Here is a 17,624-nt window from a genome sequence, read left to right as displayed (position 1 = left end):
GCATAATTACTCCTACCATGATCCTAAGGATTGCATCGGCGAACAACAATAATGTTAAGTGGTTTCTTTCATTGTTCTCAGCTCATAACATGCAAACTTTACCCTTAGTTCGTCGTTATACTGCGCTCCCTCCTCCAAAGACAAGTACGTCCCCAGTGAATCTAATTTACCTTTTTTTGTCCCACAATGACATAATGCACTGTATGTAAACAATTTTTACACCATATTGGGTTTCCAGTGTGTGTTGAAGCAGCCTGAGATGAGACAAATTCCCATGACATGCTAATGGGTCACGTGTTCCAGCAGGTTCTAGATGACGCCGTTGTACAACCACGCTACCGTTCGCTGTCACAGCTTAGCAGCTGAACTTTAACTCCTCATAAATTGTTGAGATTTAATAAGATCTCAAATTTATATCTTATCTACGTGAGCTAGGAATTTAATCATATTTCTTATGAACTTTTAGATAAGAACAATTTTCTTGTCTAACATTTATTACTATACTATCTTGTCATTAACCGACTTATTGAATATTTATTTGAATTTTATATATTTCTTAGTAAATTTTACTAACCCCTTTTCGAGGAAGAACCAGTCTCGATTAAGTCTACTAGGAGTATTTTAATTTCTAGTATTAACCCCCCCCCATTTTGGGTGAGAAGATTTGATTCATAATACAGTCCTGTTAATAATCAATATAATATTAATTAATAACATCCACAGGACACTAGTTGCTGGAGTAAAATTTCATACCACTTGCTCTACCCTGTTTTCCACTTTTTCTTAAAAAGTGGCGGTCCTTCGTAACTAACGAAAATTAGCATTAATTTAAATGAATTACATGATCAAGTTTTCCCACAGCCTCCAGGTTGATTGATCTGTGACCAGTGTTTCCCACGTGGCAAGATCGACGTTCATTGCTTTCAGGTCCTTCTTGCATAAGTCTTTGTACCGTAGCTGGGGTTTGCTTGCAGGACGTTTTCCATGCGTATCCTCTCCATACAGGAGATCCTTGGGGACCCTGCCATCACCCATTCGCACCACATACCTGAGCCAGTGCATTCGCCTCAGCATGAGCATTGTGTACATGATGATGATTCTCTCCCCAGGACGCATTTGTTTGTCACCTTGTCCTGCCAGGTGATGTCCAAGATCTGTTGGAGGCAGCACATGTGGTATGCATTCAGCTTTTTTCTTGATGGGCGCGGAGCATCCAAGACTCACTGCCATATAGAAGAGAGCCTGCTCAGGATGCAGGCTCTGTAAAACTGGATCTTGGTATACTTAGTCAGCTTATTGTTGATCCACACTCTCTTTGTCAGTCTGAATATGGTTGTAGATGTCTTATCGATATGTTTGTTCAGCTCCATGTCGAGAGAGATGCACTCAGAGATTGTGGAGGCCATGGTAGACGAAGTCGTAAACGACTTCCAGTTTGTAATAGGAGATGCCAATTCCTTGGGAAGTGCTCGGATAGTCCGAGCACTTGGGAAGCATGTACACATACCTTAGAAAGTACTCGTGGGAAGTCCATGCCTTATCTCATGACCTGTGTTTTCTTCAGGCTGATGGTAAGTTCGAAAGCCTGACAGGCCTTGCTGAAGCAGGTCTTGAGTCGTTGGAGGTCTTCAGCTGAGTAGGCCGCGACTGCTGCATCGTCAGCAAAAAGGAAGTCGCGCAGACACCTCAGTTGGGCCTTTGTCTTGGCTCTCAGCCAGGCGAGGTTGAAGAGCTTTTCGTCCGACCTGGTCCGGAGGTCGATGCCTTCTGTTGAAAATCCGAAGGCGTGCTGCAGCATAACTGCGAAGAAAATCCCTAATAGGATAGGAGCTAGGACGCAGTCATGCTTTACTCCACTTCGGATGTCGAAGGCATCTGACGTCCAACCGTCAAAGACCATGGTGTCCTTCAAGTTCTCATGGAAGGATCTGGTGATGCTGGGTGGGCATCTGATCTTGGGGAGGATCTTGAACAGGCCGTCCCTGCTGACGAGGTCGAAGGCTTTCGTTAGATCTGTAAAGGCTACAAAGAGTGGATGCTTCTGCTTCTTGCATTTCTAGTGCAGTTGTCTGAGGGAAAAGACCACGTCGGTGGTGGACCTTTTAATGCAGAATCCGCACTGTGATTTTCGGTAGACGCTCTCTCTGCAAGTACTTGGCGTGACAATGAGACTCGGGCAAACAGCTTTCAGACAATGCTGAGGAGGGAGATGCCGTGGTAATTGTTGCAGTCGCCCCTGTCACCTTTATTCTTGTACAGCGTGACGATGTTGGCGTCCCTCATGTCCTGTGGCACCTTAATTTCTCTACAGCAGAGGCAGAGGATTTCAAGCAGCTCCATGAGTAGGTTACCTTTGCCACACTTCAAGGAATTGCAGGAATGCGGTCTCTTCCAGGAGCTTTTCCAGAAGCAAGGAAGAATACGACGTTCTGGCTACTAGGTATGACATATACATATATATATATATATATATATATATATATATATATATATATATATATATATATATATATATATATATATATATATATATATATATATATATATATATATATATATATATATATATATATAAATATATATATATATATATATATATATATATATATATATATATATATATATATATATATATATATATATATATATATATATATATATATAAATATATATATATATATATATATATATATATATATATATATATATTTGTTTTTTTCTTATAAATAAAAAAAGGGAAGGGAGTACCACCTCTGGCTGGAAGAAGGGGGACCCATAGCTTCGGAGGAAACCACACATAACGCATTGGAGGGAATGTGGGTCCCCTCCAATACAGTGGAGGGGAATATATATATATATATATATATATATATATATATATATATATATATATATATATATATATATATATATATTTATATACATATATATATATATATATATATATATATATATATATATATATATATATATATATATATATATATATATATATATATATTTTATAATGATTTGTGGTACTGAACTGTTAGATTTTCTGTTAGAGGTACTGGTACTGAACTTTAGATTTTTAGCTATGTCGTGTGTTTAAATTACACTTTGTCACTTTTCATACTTAAATCAGATTTAGTTTTTTATAATGTCATTACAACTAACCTGGTGTTCATCCAGTAGTATATGACTGGATTAACCATAGCATTGGCCATAGCTAACCAGTAGAAACCCAAGTAGATATGTTGAATATTCTTGGTGTCCAGCACTTGACTGTTGTGGTACTGGTAGAGGAAGAAGCCTTGCTGAGGCAGCCAACACAGCATGAACAGCACCACGATCACCAGGAACATCCTCACTACCTGCAGCAAACAAAATAACACCTATACTCAATAAATTATTGGTGCGTCGAGATCATATATGTTTTTTAACACTGGTACGCATTGTGATTTGATGTGTTCTCATATAAAATACATCAACACAAGTCTGATGTGACACATTAATATAGAACTGTAAACTTACATCAATATAACGTTGATATGGTATATCGAATATGCCTACTACTTTACAACAGTTTAAGACTGCTACTGAATAACAGTATAAGGGTGTTACTGTACAACAGCATAAGAGTGTTACTGTTCAATAGTATAAAGCTGCTTCTGTACAACTGTGTAAGGCTGCTACTGTTCAACAGTATAAGGCTGCTACTGTTCAACAGTATAAGGCTGTTACTGTTCAACAGTAGAAGGCTGCTACAGTACAACAGTATAAGGCTGCTAGTGCACAACAGTATAAGGCTGCTAGTGCACAACTGTATAAGGCTGCTACTGTACAACAGAGTAACAATAGAACTGTTAATATAGAAGGCAATAGATCTAACATTAAAAGTTGCCATTCATTAGAAGAGAGGATGCGCCCGTTGTAAAAATATGGAGTGAGTTGTAGTTTACCTGAAAGGCTAGGAAGGATAATCTCTCCCCCCCCCCCCCCCGAAGGATTAGAGCTCATGTGTGGAAAACAGGGGCGCCAAATGGACCCTGTGTCGAGTCATTAAACTAGGAGAATAATTCACGAATTAAATAAATTGTAGGAATAATCTTTCGTGTTTAAGTACTTTTGTTAAAATTAACGTAATTGAGAATAAAGAGTCAGCCTCGGATGTTGTCAAAGAGGCATTTGACTTCAGTGAGAATATGGGATCTCGTTATGGAATATATGTACCTAACCGGTCGAGGGACCCGGTCGGCCGAGCGGACAGCACACTGGACTTGTGATCTTGTGGTCCCAGATTCGATCCCGGGCGCCGGCGAGAAACAATGGACAGAGTTTCTTTCACCTTATGCCCCTGTTACCTAGCAGTAAAATAGGTACCTGGGTGTTAGTCAGCTGTCACGGGCTGCTTCCTGGGGGTGGAGGCCTGGTCGAGGACCGGGCCGCGGGGACACTAAAAAAAAAAAACGAAATCATCTCAAGATAACCTCAAGATAACCAGCTTGCTTGTTAATTCATGTAAATTAGAGAAATTCAAGTGCTATTGAATATTGTAATTAACCTGGCTCAAGTATCTAGAAAATTTTAAATTTTTTTGGAATAATAAGTCACCTTCAGTGATGAGTACAGGATTTAACTTAGTAATCATCTTTGAAGATTAATTTGGCAACTAAGCTATGGTCAGCCTCACAGAGGTCAGGGGAGAATTTAGTCAGTGTGGACTGGGCAGTAACTGGAGGGGGTACTGCTGCCCACTGGAGTCGAGGCAGAACATTTAGGCCTGGTTGTGGTATTTAATGTAAAAGATCTGTTTGTTTTAAATTCACTTGTAGAATCCACATTATTTTTGTAGTCAATACCACTGCTTCTATTTTAGGAAGAATTTCATTTAGATTATAATCCAGTTTAGGAAGTGTTCAGATAGGGCGTGTTTCTTTTATATTTTCATCAATAATCTTTGTTCAATAAATCTTATTTAGAATTTATGGTGTTTAGTGGAATTTCACCCCAATGCATATTTTACATTCTGTTGTTTCTCAAGATCCCATGCTTTGGACTAGGCACCCTCTGCAGGCATGCAAGCATTTATTTAATACCTCATATAATCCCTTTGTACTTTGACTTAAACCACACTTAACGTAAATCTTATCTCTCCTTTTCGGATAACTGAGGATCCATTTTCGGGGATTATACCTAATTGACCGTTTCTTGCTTTACTCTCAATTGAGGGAATTATCCAGTGGGTGAAAGTTGCAGATGGTGGCGGCGATCTCAGAGGTCGCAGTGTGACATCGAAGGGTACAGGATCCTCGGGCCGTGATATCTAAACGGTCAAAAGTTTTAGATCTCGAGGAGTTGAACTGAAGGTTACATGGAGAACTTTGGGATAAATAGATTTAATAACGACAAGGATTTAACCAGTTCAGTGAGGTTAATGGCGAGTCCCCGTTACAACAGTATAAGGCTGCTACCGTACAAAAGTATAAGTCTGCTTGTGTACAACAGTATAAGTATGCTTGTGTACAACAGTATAAGGCTGCAAGTGTACAACAGTATAAAACTGCTACTGTACAACAGTATAAGACTGCTTCTGTATAACAGTAAAAAAAAGCTACCGTGCAACAGTATAAGCTTACTACTGCACAACAGTATAAAACAGCTACTGGACAACAGTTTAGAACTGTTATTGTACAACAGTATAAGGTTGCTACTGTACAAGAAAATAAGGCTGCTAATGTACAACTTTATAACACTGCTACTGTACAACAGTAAAGACTGCTACTGTACAACAGTAAAGACTGCTACTGTACAACAGTGTAAGAGTGCTACTGTACAACAGTGTAAGGCTGCTAATGTACAGGAGAATAAGGCTGCTACTGTACAACAGTGTAAGGCTGCTACTGTACAACAGTATAAGGCTGTTACTGTAAAACAGTATAAAGCTGCTATGTTCAACAGTTTAAGCCTACTTCTGTACTAGTGACAGCGAGAATCCCTCTTGGATACAAATATCCATGGAGATTTGGAATGGAAACAACAGTTGATCAGCGGAGTTGCAGAATCTGTGATGAGAGTGACGGACGACGCCGTGACCACATCTACGTGAATGTGAACACCTGAGGGACATTAGAAATATGTGTAGAATAATAAATCTCACGTTGTTTAAGTTAGGAAAACACTATTTGTTATTTATTGATACTGTTCTTACAAGATTCCCCCCATTTTGCACCCGCAAGATAACGTATGATTTTAAGGGTTGACAGATGTTAATCTTCTAGTTTGAGGAGCTGTTCACTTGAGACAGTTAAGCAAGTCACAGCTGTGTCTGGGTACAAGTAACAGGATGAAAAACCCAGTGGGTTTTTTTCCTATTGGGGAGTGTTGTACATGCTGTTATGGAGGTGTGTCCAATCACAGGATGAGTGGCCCAGCCCAAAAACTCGCCCCTCGGGGCAAAATAAAAATAAAAATAAAACAGTATAAGACCGCTACTGTACATCAGTATAAGGCTGCTACTGTACAATAGTTTTAGGTTGCTACTGTGCAACAGTATAAGGCTGCTACTGATAAACAATATAAGGCTGCTACTGATAAGCAATATAAGGCTGCTACTGAAGAACAGAGAAAGGCTGCTACTGTGCATCAGTGTTAGATTGCTAATGTTCAACAGTATAACGGTTCTACTGTATTACTGTATAAAAGTTTATGGCTGCTTCTGTACATTAGAATAAGGCAACAGTACTCTACAACAGTATAAGGCAACAGTACTCTACAACAGAATAAGGCTAAGTTGCTCTGCTCTAAGACAGAGCAAGTTGGAGTTGGAGTTGCAACTTGCTCTAAGGTGTAGGAGTTGCAACTTGCTCTAAGTTGTAGGAGTTGTAGTTGCTCTAAGGCAACTACAACTCTACAACAGTATAAGGCTGTTACTCTACAACAGTATAAGACTGTTACTCAACAAGAGTATAAAGCAGCCATATATGTTTGTACAACAGGAGTCTTATGTCGAAAAATCCGACACCATTTAATAATATCATACAGGCAGATAATATTGCTGTGTTGTATAAACAAGTTAACCCATAGAAAATGTAACTTGTAGTGGAATTTCCGTCTATAGAAAACGGGATATCATTACCACATACTATTATAAATTCACCACCTATTATGGTGGGAATTATTCTTAAATACATTAGTCTTTGGACTTTACCATCATAAAAACATCTCATATAAATTAACTTAATTATCAGAATTAAAATAGAGTAAATGTGACCCTTCTATCACTTACTGTCATCTGGACAATGTAGGCCAGTAGCGTCAGTGAGGAGGGAGTGGTCAGCCATTGTTATTGTACTTAGACCACAGAGGCTCACCGGAGCAAATACGGCTCCTGTTAATTTTACTTGGACGAAGTGTTATGGAAACCAAAGGTGTACCATCATCAACACGCTGTCAACAAATACAAGTTAAGTGTTCTGCCGAAACTCATTTATCTATCATTTATGGCCATTAATGTCATTAGATAGGGGCGAGCCGGTTAGAATACGAACTGCCTCTTAATAAAAGGTAATTAAGCCTAGGTCTTTATGGTTCCTTGTACAGTGTTTTCTCTGATATAGCTGTCATATATTAGGATTCTGGCTTCATAGCTAGCGCCCTTTTGACAGGTCAAGACGCGGAAGCATGCTTTGTGTACCAGTTACTGGGTGATGGAAGCTACCTCAAAGAGGATAATTTGGTGTCTACATCCTGGTTATACCTGGTGGACTAAGGCCTGCTGTACAATAAGATAAGGCACCTCTTCAATGTACACTAATGTGTAGTTAATACTGTAGTTTGATTGGCTGCATATATATAAATTTAATATAAACCCCCCCTAATGTGTAGAGGATCGATTTGTGAGATTATTGCAGAAATACAGTCCACTTATCATCATACCAATTGCTATCGAAGTATATAAATTAACGTAAATATAAATTCTATATAAATTCATATAAATTATATAAATATAAATCTCACAGGTCGGTTCCCACATCTTATACTGTTGTACAGTAATAATCCTACACTGTAGAACAGTAGCCGCCTTATACTGTTGCACAGTAGCAGCCTTATAATGTTGTAGACTAGAATCCTTTTACATACTGTTGTACTGTTCCAGCCGTATTCATACTGTTGTACAGAAGCAACCTTGCTCTGTTGCTCAGTAGCTGCCTCATACTGTTGTAAAGTAACAACCTTATATTTAGGTAATGTAGCAGACCTATGCTGTTTTACAGTAGGAGCCCTGCATTGTTGAACAGTCGCAGCCTTATACTGTTGTACAGTGGCAGCATTATACATACTGATACAGAAAATCCTAATACATACTGTATTAGGTATTATTCACCTGCAGCCTACAGTAGTAGCCTTATACTGCATTACATAGAGATCATATATATAAATAAAAATGGAAATGTTCGTTTGTTCATAACCGCTAATCTCCGATAGTTCTTACCGATTGTTTTGAATTTTCACTGTGTGACACTGTGTGACACTGTGTGACACTGTGACACTGTGATACTGTGTGACACAGTGTCACAGCACACACACACAACCTGACCCACACACACACACACACACACACACACACACACACACACACATATTCTTTTGATGTGGGCCAGAGGCCCACATCAAAAGAATATCATCAGCGGCATATGCTAGACTGGCCAACATAAGAACTGCCTTCAGAAACTTGTGTAAGGAATCTTTCAGAACCCTGTATACCACTTATGTAAGACCAATCCTGGAGTATGCAGCTCCAGCCTGGAGTCCATACCTAGTTAAACACAAGACAAAGTTAGAGAAGATTCAGCGGTATGCCACCAGGCTCGTCCCGGAACTGAGAGGATTGAGCTACGAGGAAAGGCTAAAGGAGCTGAACCTCACATCCCTGGAAAACAGAAGAGTAAGGGGAGACATGATAACCACCTACAAAATTCTCAGGGGAATTGACAGGGTGGACAAAGACAAACTCTTCAGCACGGGTGGGACACGAACAAGGAGACACAGGTGGAAACTTAGTACCCAGATGAGCCACAGAGACGTTAGAAAGAATTTTTTCAGTGTCAGAGTAGTTAATAAATGGAATGCACTAGGCAGTGATGTGGTGGAGGCTGACTCCATACACAGTTTCAAATGTAGGTATGATAGAGCCCAGTAGGCTCAGGAATCTGTACACCAGTTGATTGACAGTTGAGAGGTGGGACCAAAGAGCCAAAGCTCAACCCCCGCAAGCACAATTAGGTGAGTACAATTAGGTGAGTACACACACACACACACACACACACACACACACACACACACACACACACACACACACACACACACACACACACACACACACACACACACACACACATAACCTGACACACACACACACACTACCTGACACACACACAACCTTGCACACACACACACACATAACCTGGCACACACACACACACACATAAGCTAGCACACACACACACAACCTTGTACACAAACACACACATAACCTGGCACACACACACACACACATAAGCTAGCACACACACACACAACCTTGTACACACACACACACATAACCTGGCACACACACACACACACATAAGCTAGCACACACACACACAACCTTGTACACACACACACACATAACCTGGCACACACACACACACACATAAGCTAGCACACACACACACAACCTTGTACACACACACACACATAACCTGGCACACACACACACACACATAAGCTGGCACACACACACACACACACACATAACCTGGTACACACTCATACAACCTGGTACACACACACACATAACCTGGTACACACTCATACAACCTGGTACACACACACACATAACCTGGTACACACTCATACAACCTGGTACACACACACACATAACCTGGTACACACTCATACAACCTGGTACACACACACATAACCTGGTACACACTCATACAACCTGGTACACACACACACATAACCTGGTACACACTCATACAACCTGGTACACACACACACATAACCTGGTACACACTCATACAACCTGGTACACACACACACATCTGGCCTGTAGTTCAGTGCCTCTTGCCTGTCACCCTGTTTGTGTATTGGGACTACATTAGCTGTCTTCCAGCTTTCCGGTAAGTATCCTGTTTCCAGTGATATGTTATACTCCATAGAGTGGCACACTTAGTGCTTCTGCACCTTCTTTTAGTATCCACTGTGAGATTCTGTCAGGGCCAACAGCCTTTGTCACATTCATCTCCAACAGATTAATTTTGAACTCATCACTGTTGAGGTCAAATTCCTCCAAGATTGCTTGGTTTGCCTCCTCCTCATTAAGTGCAGGGGGGCTTCTCCTTGTTTCTATTGTCAAGACCTCCTGGAATCTCTTGTTGAGTTCTTCATACAACTCCTTGTAATTCTCTGTGTATCTATTCTCCCCTTTTCTCAGTTTCATCAGTTGTTCTTTCACCGTTGTTTTCCTCCTGATGTGGCTGTGGAGTAGTTTTGGTTGGTTCTTAGATTTACTCGCAATGTCATTTTCATAGTCTCTCTCCTTCTCTCCTCACTCTGAGGTACTCATTCCTGGCCCTCTGGTATCTCTCCCTGCTCTCTGATGTTCTGTTATTCTTGTAGTTTCTCCATGTTCTTGCACTCAATTGCTTCGCTACCATACATTCATCGTTGAACCATGGATTCTTATGTTTCTTTTCGTTTTTCTCCTTTTGGATCGGGATAAACCTCTCAGCAGCATCCTGGCACTTCTGGGTGACATAATCCATCATATCCTGTTCGTCTTCTCTCTGAGTTCTGTTCCCATGGTATTCCCATTAGGACGGTCCTCATCTTGCCATATTTTCCCTTCGGTAATTTAGTCTTTGTGTGTGTATTTAAATAGTTATTTACTTAGTCGTGCTTGCGGGGGTTGAGCTTTGCTCTTTCGACCCGCCTCCCAACTGTCAATCAACTGTTACTAACTACTAACTAATTTTTTTCACACACACACACACCCAGGAAGCAGCCCGTAACAGCTGTCTAACTTCCAGGTACCTATTTACTGCTAGGTAACAGAGGCATCAGGGTGAAAGAAACTTTGCCCATTTGTTTCTGCCTGAACCGAGAATCGAACCCGAGCTACAGAATTACGAGTCCTGTGCGCTGTCCTCTCAGCTACCAGGCGCCCAAAACATTATTGCCAAAAGCATACATCCAAGTACTAACCAAACCCCACGTTGCTTAACTTCACTGATCAGACGAGAAGCGGTGTTCTCAACGTGGTATGGCCGTTGGCATACCAAACCTGGCACCTGTGTGTGCCAGGTTGTGTGTGTGTGCCAGGTTGTGTGTGTGCCAGGTTGTGTGTGTGGGCCAGGTTGTGTGTGTGCCAGGTTGTGTGTGTGTGCCAGGTTGTGTGTGTGTGCCAGGTTGTGTGTGTGTGCCAGGTTGTGTGTGTGTGTGCCAGGTTGTGTGTGTGTGCCAGGTTGTGTGTGTGAGCCAGGTTGTGTATGTGTGCCAGGTTGTGTGTGTGTGTGCCAGGTTGTGTGTGTGTGCCAGGTTGTGTGTGTGAGCCAAGTTGTGTGTGTGTGCCAGGTTGTGTGTGTGTGCCAGGTTGTGTGTGTGTGTGCCAGGTTGTGTGTGTGTGCCAGGTTGTGTGTGTGCCAGGTTGTGTGTGTGTGCCAGGTTGTGTGTGTGTGCCAGGTTGTATGTGTGTGCCAGGTTGTGTGTGTGTGTGTGCCAGGTTGTGTGTGTGTGCCAGGTTGTGTGTGTGAGCCAGGTTGTGTGTGTGTGCCAGGTTGTGTGTGTGTGCCAGGTTGTGTGTGTGTGCCAGGTTGTGTGTGTGCCAGGTTGTGTGTGTGTGCCAGGTTGTGTGTGTGTGCCAGGTTGTGTGTGTGTGCCAGGTTGTGTGTGTGCCAGGTTGTGTGTGTGTGCCAGGTTGTGTGTGTGTGTGCCAGGTTGTGTGTGTGTGCCAGGTTGTGTGTGTGAGCCAGGTTGTGTGTGTGTGCCAGGTTGTGTGTGTGTGCCAGGTTGTGTGTATGTGCCAGGTTGTGTGTGTGCCAGGTTGTGTGTGTGTGCCAGGTTGTGTGTGTGTGCCAGGTTGTGTGTGTGTGCCAGGTTGTGTGTGTGCCAGGTTGTGTGTGTGTGCCAGGTTGTGTGTGTGTGCCAGGTTGTGTGTGTGTGTGCCAGGTTGTGTGTGTGTGCCAGGTTGGACTAAATATTTACACAAGTGTGAGGTCACATCGGACGACGGAGTTCATTCTGGACCTCATCTCACCATTCACCAGCTGGCAACATTCTGGACCTCATCTCACCGTTCACCAGCTGGGAACATTCTGGACCTCATCTCACCGTTCACCAGCTGAGAACATTCTGGACCTCATCTCACCGTTCACCAGCTGGGAACATTCTGGACCTCATCTCACCATTCACCAGCTGAGAACATTCTGGACCTCATCTCACCGTTCACCAGCTGAGAACATTCTGGACCTCATCTCACCGTTCACCAGCTGGGAACATTCTGGACCTCATCTCACCGTTCACCAGCTGAGAACATTCTGGACCTCATCTCACCGTTCACCAGCTGGGAACATTCTGGACCTCATCTCACCATTCACCAGCTGAGAACATTCTGGACCTCATCTCACCGTTCACCAGCTGAGAACATTCTGGACCTCATCTCACCGTTCACCAGCTGGGAACATTCTGGACCTCATCTCACCGTTCACCAGCTGGGAACATTCTGGACCTCATCTCACCGTTCACCAGCTGAGAACATTCTGGACCTCATCTCACCGTTCACCAGCTGAGAACATTCTGGACCTCATCTCACCGTTCACCAGCTGAGAACATTCTGGACTTCATCTCACCGTTCACCAGCTGGGAACATTCTGGACCTCATCTCACCGTTCACCAGCTGGGAACATTCTGGACCTCATCTCACCGTTCACCAGCTGAGAACATTCTGGACCTCATCTCACCGTTCACCAGCTGGGAACATTCTGGACCTCATCTCACCGTTCACCAGCTGGGAACATTCTGGACCTCATCTCACCGTTCACCAGCTGAGAACATTCTGGACCTCATCTCACCGTTCACCAGCTGAGAACATTCTGGACCTCATCTCACCGTTCACCAGCTGAGAACATTCTGGACTTCATCTCACCGTTCACCAGCTGGGAACATTCTGGACCTCATCTCACCGTTCACCAGCTGGGAACATTCTGGACCTCATCTCACCGTTCACCAGCTGAGAACATTCTGGACCTCATCTCACCGTTCACCAGCTGAGAACATTCTGGACCTCATCTCACCGTTCACCAGCTGAGAACATTCTGGACCTCATCTCACCGTTCACCAGCTGGGAACATTCTGGACCTCATCTCACCATTCACCAGCTGAGAACATTCTGGACCTCATCTCACCGTTCACCAGCTGAGAACATTCTGGACCTCATCTCACCGTTCACCAGCTGGGAACATTCTGGACCTCATCTCACCGTTCACCAGCTGGGAACATTCTGGACCTCATCTCACCGTTCACCAGCTGAGAACATTCTGGACCTCATCTCACCGTTCACCAGCTGAGAACATTCTGGACCTCATCTCACCGTTCACCAGCTGAGAACATTCTGGACCTCATCTCACCGTTCACCAGCTGGGAACAACCTGTGGTGCAGAACAGTGTTTAATGACCTGGCCAAGTCTAGCGGCTGACGAGGTGGTGTTCACATGTAATAATTTACTGTTTGTTTAACATTTCTGGAGCTTAAAGGTGCCGAGGTGACAGAACTCGGCCCGTCATTAGAGTCGTGAACCATTGTGTACGGCATGCATTTTGAGCCTTGAGGACCAGCTGAGGCTAAACTGACGTGGGACGTTAGTGGCAGTTAGTGGAAGTGTTGCAGTTAGTAAAACTCAACAGCAAGGGGACGGAGGTGGTTTTACACGTTGCTTTGGTGAAATATTTACTAATGTGTGGACGTGTAAATGTGGCGTTGAAGCGACCAGTGTGAAGAATATATATTGTCATAGTGTCTGAAAGCCTAATATTATGTTTGTGTGCCTTGCTCTAAGGAGTCAAATAATACTTGGTGTGCAGTGTTGTGGCAGCCTAGAGGCGGCTTCAATTCAGTTACAGGTGTTTCTAAATTAATATTTATAGGCAAAAACCATTGCAAGTTTTTTTGGAGATTTGCCTATGTTCTGTTGATTATTTTTCAGGCTCAGTATTTTTTCCGTATGCCAATTATCATTTAATTTTATTTTATAATACAAAAAAAATTGGCTGTTTAATTTCGGACCTTTAGTTCTGCGCAATACATGATACTTGTGACGATAAATCTATACAAAATAGATAACAAAAAGTGAAATTAAGGTATAAAGAAATCGTGCAGGACCTGGGTAACAATATTTGTAAAGGAAAAGTCAGGTGTGTGTGTGGGTAAGCTTCCTTGGTGGTGGCTGTGGCAGCACAATGTGAGGCCTCGCCCACTACCACTGTGCGGGTACTGTTCTCCCGGCCCAGGATCCCGCATCACTGTGCGGGTACTGTTCTCCCGGCCCAGGGTCCCGCATAACTGTGCGGGTACTGTTCTCCCGGCCCGGGGTCCCGCATCACTGTGCGGGTACTGTTCTCCCGGCCCAGGGTCCCGCATCACTGTGCGGGTACTGTTCTCCCGGCCCGGGGTCCCGCATCACTGTGCGGGTACTGTTCTCCCGGCCCAGGGTCCCGCATCACTGTGCGGGTACTGTTCTCCCGGCCCAGGGTCCCGCATCACTGTGCGGGTACTGTTCTCCCGGCCCAGGGTCCCGGATCACTGTGCGGGTACTGTTCTCCCGGCCCAGGGTCCCGCATCACTGTGCGGGTACTGTTCTCCCGGCCCAGGGTCCCGCATCACTGTGCGGGTACTGTTCTCCCGGCCCAGGGTCCCGCATCACTGTGCGGGTACTGTTCTCCCGGCCCAGGGTCCCGGATCACTGTGCGGGTACTGTTCTCCCGGCCCAGGGTCCCGCATCACTGTGCGGGTACTGTTCTCCCGGCCCAGGGTCCCGCATCACTGTGCGGGTACTGTTCTCCCGGCCCAGGGTCCCGCATCACTGTGCGGGTACTGTTCTCCCGGCCCGGGGTCCCGGATCACTGTGCGGGTACTGTTCTCCCGGCCCGGGGTCCCGGATCACTGTGCGGGTACTGTTCTCCCGGCCCAGGGTCCCGGATCACTGTGCTGGCCAGATACGAGGCGAGCAACGGACGCATCGAGCAAGTTTCCAACAGCGCGGGAGCTGGAAATGTGAACAACTTTGTTCAGTGGCGCTCTCTCAGCCACTTCAGCAGAGGGGTAACCCAGTGTAATGCTTGAGTGAGTTGCTGTTATTACATGGCCTACCATTACAACTTTGGGAACTGTTAGTAATGAGAAGGTTGGGGGGGGGGGTGTCCCGTCGCCACCACCACTAGCCTTCGTTAGTCGCTCACAAGAGTGTCGAGCTTAAAGGTGCCTCCATACTCCATATGGAGCATGGAGGTGCTCACTCCATAAGGTATATGAGGGTGGGGGCCCCCTTCGCTATATATAATACTGACAACATCCCAGACGCACATGACTTTATCCTTGGGACCTTATCCTTATTGGGAGCCGGTCGGCCGAGCGGACAGCACGCTGGACTTGTGATCCTGTGGTCCTGGGTTCGATCCCAGGCGCCGGCGAGAAACAATGGGCAGAGTTTCTTTCACCTAATGCTCCTCTTACCTAGCAGTAAAATAGGTACCTGGCAGTTAGTCAGCTGTCACGGGCTGCTTCCTGGGGGTGGAGGCCTGGTCGAGGACCGGGCCGCGGGGACACTAAAGCCCCGAAATCATCTCAAGATAACCTCAAGAAGAGATCCTGATTCTGGAAGAATGCAGAAGTTACCAGATCGTTAGGTAAACTGCATTGAAAATATTTCAGTTATCCCCTGCAGTATACAGGTGATGGTTCATAGACTTGCATAAATCACTAAGGCATGATCACCACATTCGGTAAGTCGAGCATGCCAGTATGTGAACGTTATCAGTAAATGAGACTATAAATTAAAACAATCTACAGAAGGCCTTTTGACCCATACGAGGCAGTTCTTACTTATATCCACCAAAACTCATTCAAGGTCAAACCTAAACTTGGAACAATCTGGCAATCACATGTCTACTAGGTCTACCAGTAATTTATTCCATAAATCAAAAGTGTTTCAAACCACTATTTGCCCAAATCATTGCTGAATCTAAACTACTATTATTTATGTCCTTTTTCGAGTTCTATTTTGTTTTAATATTGTTACATATATTTGTTGTTAGGTGAGTTCCAATGACGACCTGTATTCTTAGGGACACACACACACACACGCACACACACAAGGGGGCCTTGTGGCTGAGTGGGACTCGTAATCCTAGGGTCCGGGTTCGATTTCCGGCGATTGCGGAAAACAAAGGGGCAGAATTTCTTTCACCCTAATGCTCCTTTTACCTAGCAGTTAACAGGTACCAGGGGACTTAGACAGCTGTTACGAGCTGCTTCCTGGATCTGTTTTCACCTAGTTGTGATTGTGGAGGTTGAGCTCTACTCTTTCGGCCCACCTCTCAACTGTTAATCAACTGTTTCTAACTACTAAATAATTTAAGCGTGTGTGTGTGTGTGTGTACTCTCCTATTTGTGATTACTCGGGGTTGAGATTTGGCTCTTTGGGCATTCCTCTCAATCGTCAATCTATTGGTGTACAGATTCATGGGCTTCTCGAGCTCAATTAAATTTATATTTGAACCTGTGTATGGAGTCAGCATCCACCGCATTACTTCCTAGTGCAATCCATTTACTAACCACTCTGACACTGAAAAAGTTCTTTCTAATGTCTCTGTGGCTCATTTGGGTACTCAGCTTCCACCTGTGTCCCCTTGTTCGTGTACCTCCCGTGTTAAATAATTCATCCTTGTCTACCCTGTCAATGCCCATGAGAATTTTGAATGTGGTGATCAAGTTTCCCCAGGCTCTTCTGTCTTCTAGCAACGTTAGGTGCAGTTCCCTCAGCCTTTCCTCGTAACTCATACCTCTTAGTTCTGGGACTACCCTAGTGGCATACCTCTTTCCAGCTTCGTCTTGTGTTTGACAAGGTACGGGCTCCATGCTGGGGCCGCATACTTTAGGATTAGCCTTACATACGTAGTATACAAGGTTCTGAAAGATTCCTTACACAGGTTTTTGATGGCGGTTCTGATGTTAGCCTGCCTCGCATACGCCGCCTATGTTATTCTTTTGATGTGGGCTTCGTGAGACAAGTTTGGCGTGATATCAACTCCTAGATCTCTCTCTCTCTCTGTTTCGTGAAGGACTATCCCCAATTCGGTATTCAGTGTTTGGCCTCCTATTTCCTCCTCCCTAGTTTCATTACCTTACACTTACTTGTGTTGAACTTTAGTAGCTATTGGCTTGACCATTCCTACAGATTCCTATATTCCTACACTGGTGACGCCGCGCCACTCTGAGACCTCACCCCTCACAGTGACTCTCCGTCTCCTGTTGCTTAGGTACTCCCTTAATCCAGTGGAGTACCTACCCTTTCACTCCTGCCTGCATCTCCAATTTGTGCACT

The 17,624-nt window shown here is 44.1% G+C and overlaps 1 protein-coding gene across 1 annotated transcript in view; it reads right to left on the bottom strand.

The window, feature by feature from the left end:
* The window catches only part of LOC138357325 (uncharacterized), a 909,843-nt gene that overhangs the window by 171,502 nt on the left and 720,717 nt on the right, over nucleotides 1–17,624 (bottom strand). Inside the window, exon 7 of the mRNA XM_069314010.1 lies at nucleotides 3,157–3,353. Coding sequence (XP_069170111.1) covers nucleotides 3,157–3,353 — 197 coding nt within the window. The remainder of the gene's footprint in view (nucleotides 1–3,156; nucleotides 3,354–17,624) is intronic.

Source organism: Procambarus clarkii, chromosome 7 (assembly GCF_040958095.1).
Source record: "Procambarus clarkii isolate CNS0578487 chromosome 7, FALCON_Pclarkii_2.0, whole genome shotgun sequence".
Classification (NCBI taxonomy): Eukaryota; Metazoa; Arthropoda; class Malacostraca; order Decapoda; family Cambaridae; genus Procambarus; species Procambarus clarkii.
The sequence above is the reverse complement of the archived record's forward strand: the minus strand, read 5'-3'. Positions and strand labels throughout refer to the sequence as shown.